The sequence below is a fragment of the Palaemon carinicauda genome, chromosome 10 (genome assembly GCF_036898095.1).
Source record: "Palaemon carinicauda isolate YSFRI2023 chromosome 10, ASM3689809v2, whole genome shotgun sequence".
In the NCBI taxonomy this organism is placed as follows: Eukaryota; Metazoa; Arthropoda; class Malacostraca; order Decapoda; family Palaemonidae; genus Palaemon; species Palaemon carinicauda.
This window is the reverse complement of record NC_090734.1, coordinates 69,248,243-69,261,885: the sequence shown is the minus strand read 5'-3', so window position 1 is coordinate 69,261,885 and position 13,643 is coordinate 69,248,243. Positions and strand designations below refer to the sequence as shown.

Sequence of the window (13,643 nt, the reverse complement as noted above, 5' to 3'; positions counted from 1 at the left end):
CTACACAGAGTGGGCATAACCAATCTAGGTTCTTTCATTCATTATCAGTGATTCCTTTCACTATGTACACATTTCTTATGATATAATGTATTACAGTCACATCCTATCCATTTTTCCGGTCTCCCTCCATGGTTTTACATATTAGGCAGAAATAATTAGGGGCAGACATAGTGTACTGTTTCTTATCACTTAGGTTTCTCCATAAGGTTAACTAATATCTTTTCAATGATATTCTAAGGGAGAAACAAAAGGCTAAAACACGACTCAGTTGGAGTGTTGAACGGAACTTTGGGCTAAACACGTCCACACCTTAGCGGCTCAACTACTTAGTGCATATAATATTACAGTACAAAATACATAACATCTGTCAGAGAGGAAATGTCAGGAAGCAAGTGTTCCCTAGGGTATTGTGCTTAGTGTAATCCGATTTGCATTAGCCCTTAATGGGATATACTCTATCATTCCCTGTGATATTCTATTAATACTCTTTGTGGATGATCTCTCCATATCATTTTCTTTAGCTTGAAGGTCAATGGTTGTGAGAAAACAACTCTGAATTAACAAATCAATTTACTGGGCTGATATTAATTTATTCTAGTTTTCAACAAGCAAAACTACTGTTTTCCATTTCCATCATTTTCAGGAAGTACATAATGACTGATATTTTCATGACAGGCCAACAGACCTCATGCATAGGTGAAGCTTGTTTTTTTTTATAAATATTTAATTGCTGGCGTACATAGGTTCCTCACTTAAAAGCCTTAAATTTAAAATGTCTTTAGGCTCAGAATCTTTTAAAATTTTTTTCCCTTAATTCCATGGGGTTGGGGGTTGGTGGTTGGCAGACTGTAAAAGTATTTTAAAGTTGTACAAGGCCTTAATTTTTTCAAAAAATTCTTGTGGATGTGAAATATACTCCTCAGCCACACCAATGTTATTTAAGATTATAGATTCATTACACCATACTGGTATCAGATTGGCCTTAGGAGCCTTTAGAATTTCGCCTATCCCAAGCTTCCTTGTTGACGCTGGAGAATTAGCTTACCCTTTACCGAAAGTCTTGTATTGTTTGGTATTGGTTAAGTTTGCAAAGACTCCCTAATTCTTTAGCCTATCAGACTGTAAATTTTGTAAGGCTTTGTAGATATTTTGAGTTGCACCCAAAATCTCCCCAACCTTGTGGATTCCGGGTAAAACATTTAATAGACAGTTTTGATATTGCTCGAAGTAAGGTGCTTCCATTCAAGAAATCATCAACCCCTCTGGAAATTATCAGAGATATCATTCTGTGAATATTTTATTGGTATTAAAAAGAATATAACTGACTTGGAAGCCAGGTGTCTTTTTATGGGACATGTTGAAGAACATGGAATCGCCATTTAAATACAGTATACTGATGGCTTCACATCTGAAGCTGCCATTGGATTTGGAGTACAAAGTAATACTTTTAGTTGTAGAGGTGCACTTCCTCTAGCATCAATATTTACTCCCAAACTGTATGGTATACTAACCACTATTGAAAAAATAGTGTTAAAAGAGTAGGGAAATTTTACCATTTTTAGTGATGCAAGAAGTGTCCTTTAAGCTTTAGAAGTTTTTATTTCCAGTAACCCTTTAGCTTTCAAGATTTCACAGTGACTTCTTTATTGAACTGAGAGGTATAACAGTTTAAATTTGCTGGTTTCCTGCACTCATTGGTGTGTCTGGGAATGAGAAGGCAGATTTACTAGCAAAGAAATCTGCAACCGAGTTGATACCATGAAGGTATCTCATCATCTATAATGTTTTTCATTTTACCTAGCATTAAGAATTTGTTTTATGATAGTTGACAACAGCATTGGAATAATTTAGAGGGAAATAAGATGAGAGAATAACATGATGACCTGAAAGTAGTCTTCGCATTGGTCACACACTGTTGACATACGTGCTTCTGATGACTGATCAACACCAGCCATATTATGATTGTTTTGTACCTCTAATAGTGTAGAATTTGTTGACCGAATGTCCCACTTTTAGCACCTTGAGAAATAGATATCTGTTTGAGGCCCAAGGTGAGGTTGAGAGGTTCATATTGTCAAGCTTCTTGCACATGGGGTATCTTACTTTCCCAGCAGTGTTTTTATATTCATTTCAGAAGCAGGTCTTCTGAAGGCTATTTAACTTTTATGAGGACATATTTGCTTCTATTGGTTTATATTGAATTTCCTTTTATTCTTTATTTATAGCAAATGATATCGGCATCAATGACCTTAGATGTTAGGATGCCAGAAAATACCAAATCAATCAATCTTTTACATCCCACTGCCCCAACTTCCTGGGAAAGGGCTCTTCAGGTCAATTTGACTGAGGAGCCACTTCACTTCCTTGTCTTTTTGAGAAGTTGAACATACACCTAATCCCATTTCCAATCCAAATCAGTTTTGTCATCATCGTCATTATTATGGTGAATCTAGGGAAGAAAATTACTTAATACAAGGTTGGACTATCCAATACTGTATTCCAATCTCCAAGACCAGTTAAATCAAGTCATTATATTAGCGGGGTCATAATCAGTCATCAGCATTCAGACTTAAATTTTCCAAAGCAGGTATTACAGCCTGCAATAAAAAAAGAAAAAAAAAACGGACAATCCTAGCTAACCAAACAATCGCACTACAATCAAAGATAAATAATAAACAGATTATATCAATCACAACCACTCCTATCAAAGAAAAGCTATACTTACTGATAATATAAATAATCACTTGTAAAGCTGGTCAAAAGATATAAATAGATTTTTGGGCTCAGGCCATGTCGTCCTGATGGAAGTTCCTTCTTAGTAGCTTCCTAGGTTATATTTAACTACAGTGATATATCCCAGAGAATTTTACTTAAGGTATCCAGAATTCTAATTCCTGGCACGAATATCCCTGGCTTTCGCCTTTTGGGATATCTCATAATATCAGAGGACGTATTCTTGACAGGCCACATAGCTATCTACACCCCTAATAGCGTTTACGCTTCGAGAGGGGGAAAGTGGCAAGAATTGTAGGTGGGCCGTTATTAAGGCAACGCTCCTACACGTACTATAGTTGGGCGCCAGTATGACGTCATGTCCCGGCGCCATCTTGTCATTCTTTCTCTTGCAGCGATCCTAACTCGGTGTTTTTCCCAGTGCCTTCTTACTATTTTGGATTATTTCAGCTGTTATGATGCTTTCTCCAGCTTCATCTGCCTCTGGAGAGTTGCGTATTATCTTTAATTTGTATAAATGTAAGCTCTTGCCAGTTTTCTCATCGATTAAAGACTTAATTAACGTATCAAGAGCTGTTGCCTAACCGGATGGCGTCATGGACGCGGTCGTTCGATATGCATGTGCCATTTAGTTAGCCAGAACGACCTTCCCGGTATATTTCGCTTTAATAAATTTAGCTTTTTACCAAACCTAGCTTGGAAATTTTATATTATGCCGATTGTACCGTGGATTTGGCAATTTAGTTATCGTACTAGGCTTCCTAGCCTAGGCACCTTCCTTTACTCTCATGCATGATATAGTTTTCCTAGTGTGATAATTTATTGAAGCTTTAGGCAATATTTATACATATAAGATATTACTGCATCAAAATTTTCCTCTTCCAAGATGGTATACGAGAGAGTTTTGGTATCGATTCTCACCGCGCCTAGGCTACTAGCCTAGGGGCTTTAGTATACTTTCATACATGTCCCCGATTGCTATTGTATCGTCTTATTAAGTGGAGACTGACACCTCCTACTCTTTTTAAGACGATACCAATCTCCTTGGGAGATTTAAGAGCAATCCCTTTCCCTCTAAGTTAGCCTAGGCTAACCAAAGTCGGCTTTACCTTGAATTTTATTCGGGTAAATCTAGGCTAGGGTGCTTCTGTCCCTTCCCTACACCGCAGAGGCCGGTTTTGAGCTTAGGACAGAACATCAGAGTATTCGTCTGTGGTCGGTGGCCGTCTGGCTTGGCGAATTGACTTCCTAAGTCAGGTTAGGCTACCGACACAGGAGGCTAGACCTCCCTAGGCCTCACCTGGAGGCATTATATGATATGATGCCTCCTCCCTGTGGCCTAGCAGACAGTCCTGTGCTGGCAGAACCTAAGCTGAAGAATTGAATTCTTCTCTTGCTCAGGGTCCCCGACACTAGACTCTGTTCCTAAACACCTGAGACAGCGGCGAGGGTGCTGCCATCTCATTCTATTAGGCTAACCCTAGACTAGGGAATCGAATTCCCTGGCCCCTTGGGGTTGTCCTTGCACTGGAACGGAGTCTTTTTAGGTGAGGTAAAACCTGCCGGCTACTACCTCACCTACAGGACCCTCACCCCTTCCCTTGCTGTCCTTTAGTGATGGCCTAGCCTTCACATATCTTTGGCCATCATTCTACAATCGACCCTAGTTCTGGTAGATTGTGGGATTGGTTCGGGTTCTCTCGGCTGCCGGCAGAGATTCCCCTACCCCTATCGAGTGTTCTTCAGTCCTCTCTTGGTCTGCCTTCCATAACCTTGCCGGCTGGTATCGATCGAGTTGTGGTTAGATGGAAGCCCGAATGTAATTCCCCCTTCCATATGAACCCTCATTCTGGATGGAGGACTGTAAGGCTGAGCCTCTGCACCCCCCTCCCATCCATGCTTTCTCTCTCTCTTACCACTAGTATCCTGGGTCCTAGCTGTCCATGATCAGTTGAAGGGTGTATGATGGTAACACCATGTGTCTCTAGGTCTAGATGACCAAGGAAAATTCATCTCGTGTTTATTGGCACTAATGGGAAATCCACAGATACATTAATGCTCTGGTAAACTTCCATCAGGACGACATGGCCTGAGCCCAAAAAACGGATTTTGACTGAAGCGAAAAAAAAATTTTGGGTAAGGTAGCCATGTCGTCCTGATGGACCCACCCATCTTTTACAAAGGATGAATGAATCCCTTCCAATTGTACTGTATTTGTAGCACCTCGCTAACGCTTCAAAGAATGACAAGATGGCGCCGGGACGTGACGTCATACTGGCGCCCAACTATAATATGTGTAGGAGCGTTGCCTTAATAACGGCCCACCTACAATTCTTGTAACTTTCCGCTCTCAAAGCGTAAACGCTATTAGGGGTGTAGATAGCTATGTGGCCTGTCAAGAATACGTCCTCTGATATTATGCGATATCCCAAAAGGCGAAAGCCAGGGATATTCGCGCCAGGAGTTAGAATTCTGGATACCTTAAGTAAAATTCTCTGGGATATATCACTGTAGTTAAATATAACCTAGGAAGCTACTAAGAAGGAACTTTCATCAGGACGACATGGTTACCTCACCCAAAAATAGATTTTTCGCTTTGCTCAAAATCCGTTAATAATCCAGCATTCCCACCGACTCTTGCTGCAACCAGATTAAAAAAAAAAAAGCATTTACTTTTGGCATTCACTAGCAGTCCAAACTATTTTAGAAAATTATTTTAATCAAACAGCCTCAATTATACCAACAGTCTTTCTTACTACAAACAAGCATTACAATACCGCACACACACACACACGCACACACACACACACACACACACACACACACTCTCTCTCTCTCTCTCTCTCTCTCTCTCTCTCTCTCTCTCTCTCTCTCTCTCTCTCTCTCTCTCTCTCTCTCTCTCTCTCTCTCTCTATGGTTTGGCAAACAACAAAGAATAAATTTTGAAAAATAAACATAAAAAGTTAATCCTCCACAGAATTCTGAATAACTCCTTTCGAGAAATAAAAGTTTGGAGTGCATCGTTAGCTTTAGACTCTACAATAAAAACCCAAGTAATATTGTTTTATATGAATAATACTGCATATGAAAGCAAAACCAATATATTAATCTCATATTCCCCAACTCTCAAATCCAATTTCAAGAAAAGAAAATATATTTGTGATTGAATTTCGATACTCACCTTAATTGGAAAGCACATACAGTATATCTTACATTAAATCTAAATGTAATAATGCTCTCAACCTAATGATGACGCCCTCTCATACAAAATTTAGTGCAAAGAGGTAAACTTTATGGATGTGGTATAAGGCATTAATCTTATCGAGAATAGATTATAGTAGTCCAATTTATGGAACAGGTTCTGAAGCCACTTTGAAGTCTTTAGATCCAATACATATTCAAGGTGAGAGACTTTGAGGTGGAGCTTTTAGATCTTTTCCAAATATGTGAGTTTTATGTGAAAGTGGGGATCTACCTTAGTCTATATATCAAGAATATTTTGTTAATGCAAAGTGCGTGAAAGATCTTATCCACCAATACTCCAGCAAATAAGCTCTTCGCTTAAATAGATATATTTATAAATACTGTAATCATAAACCAACATTCCCAATAAGAGAGAATAGGCTATTATGATCTACAGACATCATCATCATCTCCTCCTCTTACGCCTATTGATGCAAAGGGCCTCGGTTAGATTTGCCAGTCGTCTCTATCTTGAGCTTTTAATTCAATACTTCATTAATCATATCGTACTACATGCTTCATAGTCCTCAGTCATGTAGGCCTGGGTCTTCCAACTCTTCTAGGGCCTCGTGGAGCCCAAGTAAACATCAGAATGAACCTTTTTCAATCATCCTTCTTCCTTCTACCTTGGATCATAGATAAAGCAAAAATATGCTTTCTTTGTTTTTAGTTATCAACTAAATTTAACTATACTCCAAGTCACCATAAACAACATGCCTTAAAACATATTCAAAGGAAAAGACCTCATCAGGGTTTATATGCTGATGGCTCTAAGTCCTCAAGGGGTGCTGGCTTTGCTGCAGAATCCTGAGATAAAACATGCTAGCTCTCCTTACCTAGTGAAGTATCAGTATTTAAATTTGAAATCTACGTAATTTCATTAGAAAACAATATTAAAACAATTTTAAGTGAGTTAATCGTAAGTTTATATTTGTTATACTCGTTTGAACCAACTAGTATAAAAGATTAAAGAGCTCTTAACAAATTCTTTTAAGAAGGGGTATGTACTATACTATGCAGGCTTTCTGCCCTTGTAGTTGGTACGGTAATAAAAAAGCAGATTCCACTGCTGAATTAGCTATATATTTACCCCAAAATTACATTAAACTCCCCATTAATGATTTCGTAATCACTGTAAAGCATTTCATATTAATAAAATGGCAAAGGATTTGAAGTAATAAATCAAGAGAGTAATATTTTGTACAAATAAAAAATATTTTTGGTTTTCCTTCATGGGAATTATCAGAACAAAAAGATAAAAGGACGGAAGTAGTTTTAGGAAGATCACATGATATTGGTCATACAGTATATACCCATTAATTTTTATTGAGTACACCTCATAAAGCAATTTTCAGGTGAAGTGAGTGTGATACTATTTTAACTATTTAGCATTTTCTTGCAATTGTAAACATTTAGAAGACAACGGTGTTTACATTTTGGTTAGAAAGGTTTGTCTTACATTTTATGGGATTCTGAGAATTTCTTTGTTTTTAAGATTTTAACATTCTTAAGAAGGGTTTATATATATAGCTTTAATTTCTATTCATAACAGATTTTTATCTTTTAATTTTTTCTCATACATTTACTATATGATAAATTTTTTCTTCATTAAATTTAATAGAATTCCTATTTTTGCCTCCTAAATTTGTTCAGGCCAGGTCTGGAAGATTGGTGCTTGAATTATTGGGCTAGTAAATCTTATTTCAGTGATAAAGAGGAGGCAATTTTCATAATGCTTATACATCGAGTCATTTCGGGATCATCTTAAAAACGGATGCATAAACAATTTATTTATGATCTGTTTTATGTAAAAAGGTTCTAAAGGGAATCGCAGTTAGCGGCATGGAAAAAAAAAAAAACCGGAAGGGCAGTTAACCAATATTTTTTGCAACACCAACTCCTCCTCCCTTCCCATCCACCTTCCACTTAAGCCATCCTTTCTCTACATTTTATTCAATTATTCGTTTAATTATAGCTGTTTTAGTTGCTTGTGGTATGCTCTTATTTACTACATTGTAATTTAATGTTGCAGGTTGTGTAAAATTTGCCCATAATACAGTAAGGGCATCTATTGTAGGAGAACCAATTGATTCTATTTCCTCTCATTCTTATTGGGAAATTGATTCAATATTGGAACAATTCGGTGTTCGAACACAGTTTTGGAATAATTGATATTGGCTATTCGAGGTACCACTGTATATTATCGACAAAGTTCACTTTTCCAAGACGTCCATGAATTGTGGGTATTCTGATTATTATTTTTTAATAAATTTAATAAATCATTTATGATAATTTAAAAATATAGGCCAAATGCTTTTTTATTTCCCAAATGATTTTTCCTTTTTTTCTAGTACACAGAAACTGTAATTGAATTCTTCGAGAAAGGTGTGACCCAAAAAACGTGCTGGAAGACTAGTTCTGATACTGTGAAGACCCAGATTGCTTTTGCTTTATTGCATGATTTATTCTATCCCAATGAAGCTATCAAAAAGGTTAGTAAGGGGAAAGATAGTTTCAATTTTGATAGTGTTTTTATTTTTGGTGAATTTAATTAACACAAATCTGAATTTATAGTCTTGAAATGAATCTCCTCTTTCTTTGAAGATTCCTAGCTGATCTGATATATCTTTATTGAAATTTAAGTCTTTTGTTTTGTGTTTTATTAAACTATCTTTCAGTAGGTTAATGCATTGTTTTATATATTTTACTTATTCACTTGCTTTATATAAGATTAAATTCTTGTTTCAGATATGGGGAAAAGGCCCTCCACATCCACCTGTCTTGATTTCTTTAGAAGCATTTGAGAGGTGGTGGCTAGGTCATTGTATTTTTAGTAAACTTGAAATGGAAATGTTTAAGCATTTATTCAAGTTTAGTCCAGCTGGGGAGACAAGTCTACTACCAGAAGCAACTCAACTTCCAAAGGTATTTTTTTGCATGCATGTACAGTCCTTGGGGACTTAGTATTGTAGTACTTTACATCATGATTGAGTGATTGTGGTATAATACTCTACAAACTACTTTATGAAAAGAATCTTCACCAGTTTATATGGCAATGTATGAAACTTCAGGTCACTTGGAAAGTGGAATCATTATTTGTGGTGGCTGAAGTTCAAACATGAATTTTTCAACTCATAAAATTTCATGCCTTTCCTCACACCCTATTACGTAGATTTTATATATTTTTCGTTTGTAGAATAAATTTATGATTGTTATTAACAACAAATGTAACCCTCATGTATGAAGGATAATTTGACCACCTATGATGAAAAGTTTCGTCTCTAGACCTGATTGGTTTCAGTGAGTGCCTCTCTTTAACAATTTTGGCCTGCTGTAGCTGGTATAGCCTCTTTTGGAAAAGATGTCCTGTTTGGTATTTGCTTGGGTGTCTTCAATTTTGTGTTGGCAAATGGATTATCAGATACTGCCGCTAGAGAGTTATTAGATCCTTTGACTGGCCAGACAGTACTACATTGGCTCCCTCTGGTTACATCTTATATTACCTTTGCCTACACGTACTCAGAATAGTTTGGCCTACTGCTTCCACATTCTCCTCTGTCCTCAGACACCTAACAACACTGAGATTACCAAACAACCTTCTTCACTCATGGGTTATGTACTACCCTGTAATTGTTCAGTGGCTACTTTCCTCTTGGTAAGAGTAGAAGCTTTTCTAGCAGGAGGACACTCCAAAATAAAACCATTGTTCTTTAGTCTTGGGTAGTCCCATAACTTCTGTACCATGATCTTCTCTATTTTGGGGTAGAGTTCTCTAACTTGAAGGTACACTCGGGCACACTATTCTTTCTTATTTCTCTTCCTCTTTATTTTAGGTTGTTATAGTTTATATTAGAAAGATTTATTTTAATGTTGATACTGTTCATAAAATATTTTGTTTTAATTGTTCATTACTTCTCGTAGTGTTTATTCATGAATTCCCTTCCCTCAATGGGCTTTTTTTCCCTGTTGGAGTTCTTGATATTATAGCATCCTGCTTCTCCATCTAGGGTTGTAGCTTTGCTAGTAATAATGGTAATATTCTCTGCTGAATTATGCACTTATATTCTTATGATAATGTACGATAAAATATATATCCTTTCAGTAGGCCTATAAGGATGTATTGAATCTAGCATACAGTTTATATGGAAATAAGTTTGTTCCAGTAATTGTACAAACCATTAACTTTTATTTTGATATACCCTCGGCAAAAGCAGGAACTGGTAAAGGGGAAGGCGATACTTCCCTTACCTGCACCTTGTCTGACTTCATTTTCAACCATTCTAGGTTTTCCTGAAGGTATATCCTACTTTGGGTTTGGCCACCATTGTGTAAAAACACAATGCTGATGAAAAAAATAGCTGCCTAAAGGGACACAACTCAGCACCATTAAAACGCTGTTATTTTGAGGTAATATCAACCTTAATCTACTTTTTTGTTTCTCAACTGCTTTTCATCATTTGAAAAGCATTTTAAAGATGATTTTCATAACGAATATTTTATGGAACAGATTTTTCTTATAAATCCTCATTTTTTATGTGTATTATTTTCCAAACACATTAGCGATAATGGTAAAGATTGCCATTTTTCATATATAAGTTTTTTGTAATTTTCCAAAACCGTGCATAATATTTTAGAGCATAAAATTTCTTATCTTTTAATTTATAAATGGTAAATATAGGTCAGTAAACAAAAAAGTTGTTTAAATTTTTCTCTGATAATTTTTGTTTTCTTTTGAGAAATCGGCTTTCAATTTTTTTCTTCTAAGAAATCATCTAATTAACTTTATTAGGAGTTATTTTGGGGTTTTATTGGTAATTATACTTACTAATAGGGTTCATATGGACATAATCATCATAATTTAAGGGTTATTTGCTTAGAGCCCCATCCCTCAAATCCAGAAATGTGTATGTTACATGCACCAAATTCCCAAACATAAGTAAGATGTTGCTAGAAAAAATATTCTCGTTATCATACTTTCTGGACAAATTTCATGCCTTATTCATATTTAGTTAGTCTCTTGACACTGCATATCTTTAAACATAGCAATAACATAAGAATTGTAAATATATGAATAAGGAAACAAAGAAATATGGTTAATAGCGTATACTGTATCTTAAAAACTTGTGAAACGAAAGTTTACCTTACGATGCTATGAAGAAACAAATAAAACCAAAAACCTCCTATAAGGAGTGAGAAAGAATTGTTTGCAGGAAACTAATGTAAATATATTTCCCTCAAATTACTAAGGAAAAATGAATAAATTTGCACTTTGATCAGAAAAGGGTTGTGTGAGGGACGGGATGTGCTTACGTAAATACAGTGGTACCTCTACATACGAATGTCCTAACATACGACTTTTCCAACATCCGAAGTAAAATTCGACCAAATTTCTGTCTCGACACCCGAAGTGTTGCTCCAACATACGAAGTAAACATTACGCGTACGCGTGGAATTTTCTCGAATGCGTCCAGCGTCGTTTGTTGTTGACGCCGCTAGACGGCAGCACATCGGAGGGACGCCAATCGAGTGTTGCCTTGATCAGTCCTCTCATCTCGTGCGCATCGTGTGGTTGTCCTCTATTCACTCCGTTATTAACAGTGTTTTTATCTTCGTTTTCCACGTGTTGTTTTCTGTGTTCCGTAATCTTGGGTCCTAAAAGCTTAGTTTCGGTTCAGGAAGTAGTAGTAGTGGTGAGAAAAGGAAGAAGTCTATACTTTCATTAGAATTAAAGCAAGAAATAATAGAAAAGCATGAGCGAGGTGTACGTGTTAGCGATCTGGCCAAACAATATGGCCGGAATATGTCTACGATCCCGACGATCCAAAAACAGAAGGCAGCCATTAAAGCAGTGAAACCTTCGAAGGGGATCACGATTATTTCCAAACGTCGTAGCCCTACCCTTGAAGAGATGGAACGACTTTTGTTAATATGGATCAAAGACAAGGAGATTGTTGGCGATACGATCACGGAAACGATCATTTGTGAGAAGGCCAGCGCTATCTACAGTGACTTGAAGGCGGCGGGCTCTGAGGGTGACGCGGGTGAGAGTTCAGCCGATCCTACGATGGAGGAATTCAAGGCGTCTCGAGGTTGGTTCGAGAAATTTAGGAAACGGACCGGGATTCATTCAGTTGTTCGTCATGGAGAAGCTTCGAGTTCGGACACCAAGGCAGCTAAAGACTTTGTTAAAAAGTTCAAAAGCGTTGTGTCGGAGGAAGGTTACGTAGAGCAGCAGGTGTTCAACTGCGGTGAAACCGGTCTGTTTTGGAAAAAGATGCCTAGTCGAATGTACATTACCGCCGAAGAGAAGAAAATGCCTGGACATAAGCCAATGAAGGATCGGTTGACTCTTGCGCTTTGTGCCAACGCCAGCGGGGACTGCAAAATAAAGCCGTTATTGGTTTACCATTCCGAAAACCCTAGGGCATTTAAAGCACATAGAATCAATAAAGACCTGCTACATGTTGTATGGCGTTCTAATTCTAAGGCTTGGGTTACTAGGCATATCTTTGTGGAATGGGTAAACGTAGTTTTCGGCCCTCTGTCAAGAAGTATCTTCAGGAGAGGAATTTGCCTTTGAATTGCTTGCTTTGATTGGACAATGCACCCGCTCACCCCCCCCCCCCCCGGACTCGAAGATGAAATCATCGACGAATACAAATTCATCAAGGTGTGGTATCTTCCACCGAATACCACCCCTATCTTACAGCCCATGGACCAGCAAGTCATCTCTAATTTTAAGAAGCTGTACACCAAGCACTTATTTAAGCAGTGCTTTAATGTCACGCAAAGCACCAACTGAACTTTGCATGAATTTTGGAGGAGCCACTTTAATATCGTGCACTGCTTAAAGATCATAGACCAAGCTTGGGAGGGAGTAACTCGTCGGACCCTGAATTCCGCTTGGAAGAAGCTTTGGCCTGATGCTGTTGCTCCCAGAGATTTCAAAGGTTTTGGCCCCGAGAATGAACCTGTGCTTGCCACCGAGGGAGACGTCGAAGAGATTGTATCTCTTGGCAAGTCCATGGGTCTGGAGGTGGATGAAGATGACATCACTGAACTCGTCGATGAGCATCATGAAGAGCTCACCACCGAGGAACTCAAGGAGCTGCAAGCCATGCAGCATGATGAGTTCCAAGCGCAGTTGAGTGAGTCGGAGGAGACCGAGGAGGTAGGCCAAATCTTAGGTACGGCGGAAATAAAACAGATGTTGCCATATCATCAACATGTGGTTGATTTCATCGACAAGCATCACCCACAGAAACTTCAGGTTTGCCGTGTTGTTGCGCAGTTCGATGATGTTTGCCTAACGCATTTTAGAAAAATCCTCAAAAGCCGTACTAAGCAACTTTCACTCTATAGTTTCTTTAAGAAATCTTTAAAACGGTCTAGTGATCATGATGAAAAGAAAGAAAGTGAAGCAAAGAAAAGGAAGACCGAATCGAGTGAAAGTGATGAAAATTAAAAATAAGAAAAGAAAAAATAAAAAAAAATATAAAATTATAAAAATAGAAAAAAAAAATACGTAAGCTAAGTTAAGTAAGTTCACGTAGTAGTGTAAGTTATCGTACACGTTATCGCACAAAGTCACCGTCCCTACCTTCTCGCTGATCTTCCGTCTACTCCTGCCTAGCAGTCCCTACACCTGCGCTGGCCTGTCGCTAAGG

The 13,643-nt window shown here is 37.7% G+C and overlaps 1 protein-coding gene across 3 annotated transcripts in view; it reads left to right on the top strand.

Annotated features, from left to right (window-relative positions):
- LOC137648417 (MTOR-associated protein MEAK7) overlaps window positions 1–13,643 on the top strand; it is a 400,054-nt gene that overhangs the window by 93,931 nt on the left and 292,480 nt on the right. For all 3 annotated transcript variants that reach the window (XM_068381341.1, XM_068381340.1, XM_068381338.1), the window contains 2 exons: window positions 8,328–8,468; window positions 8,725–8,901. In XM_068381341.1, the coding sequence (XP_068237442.1) occupies window positions 8,328–8,468; window positions 8,725–8,901 (318 nt within the window). The remainder of the gene's footprint in view (window positions 1–8,327; window positions 8,469–8,724; window positions 8,902–13,643) is intronic.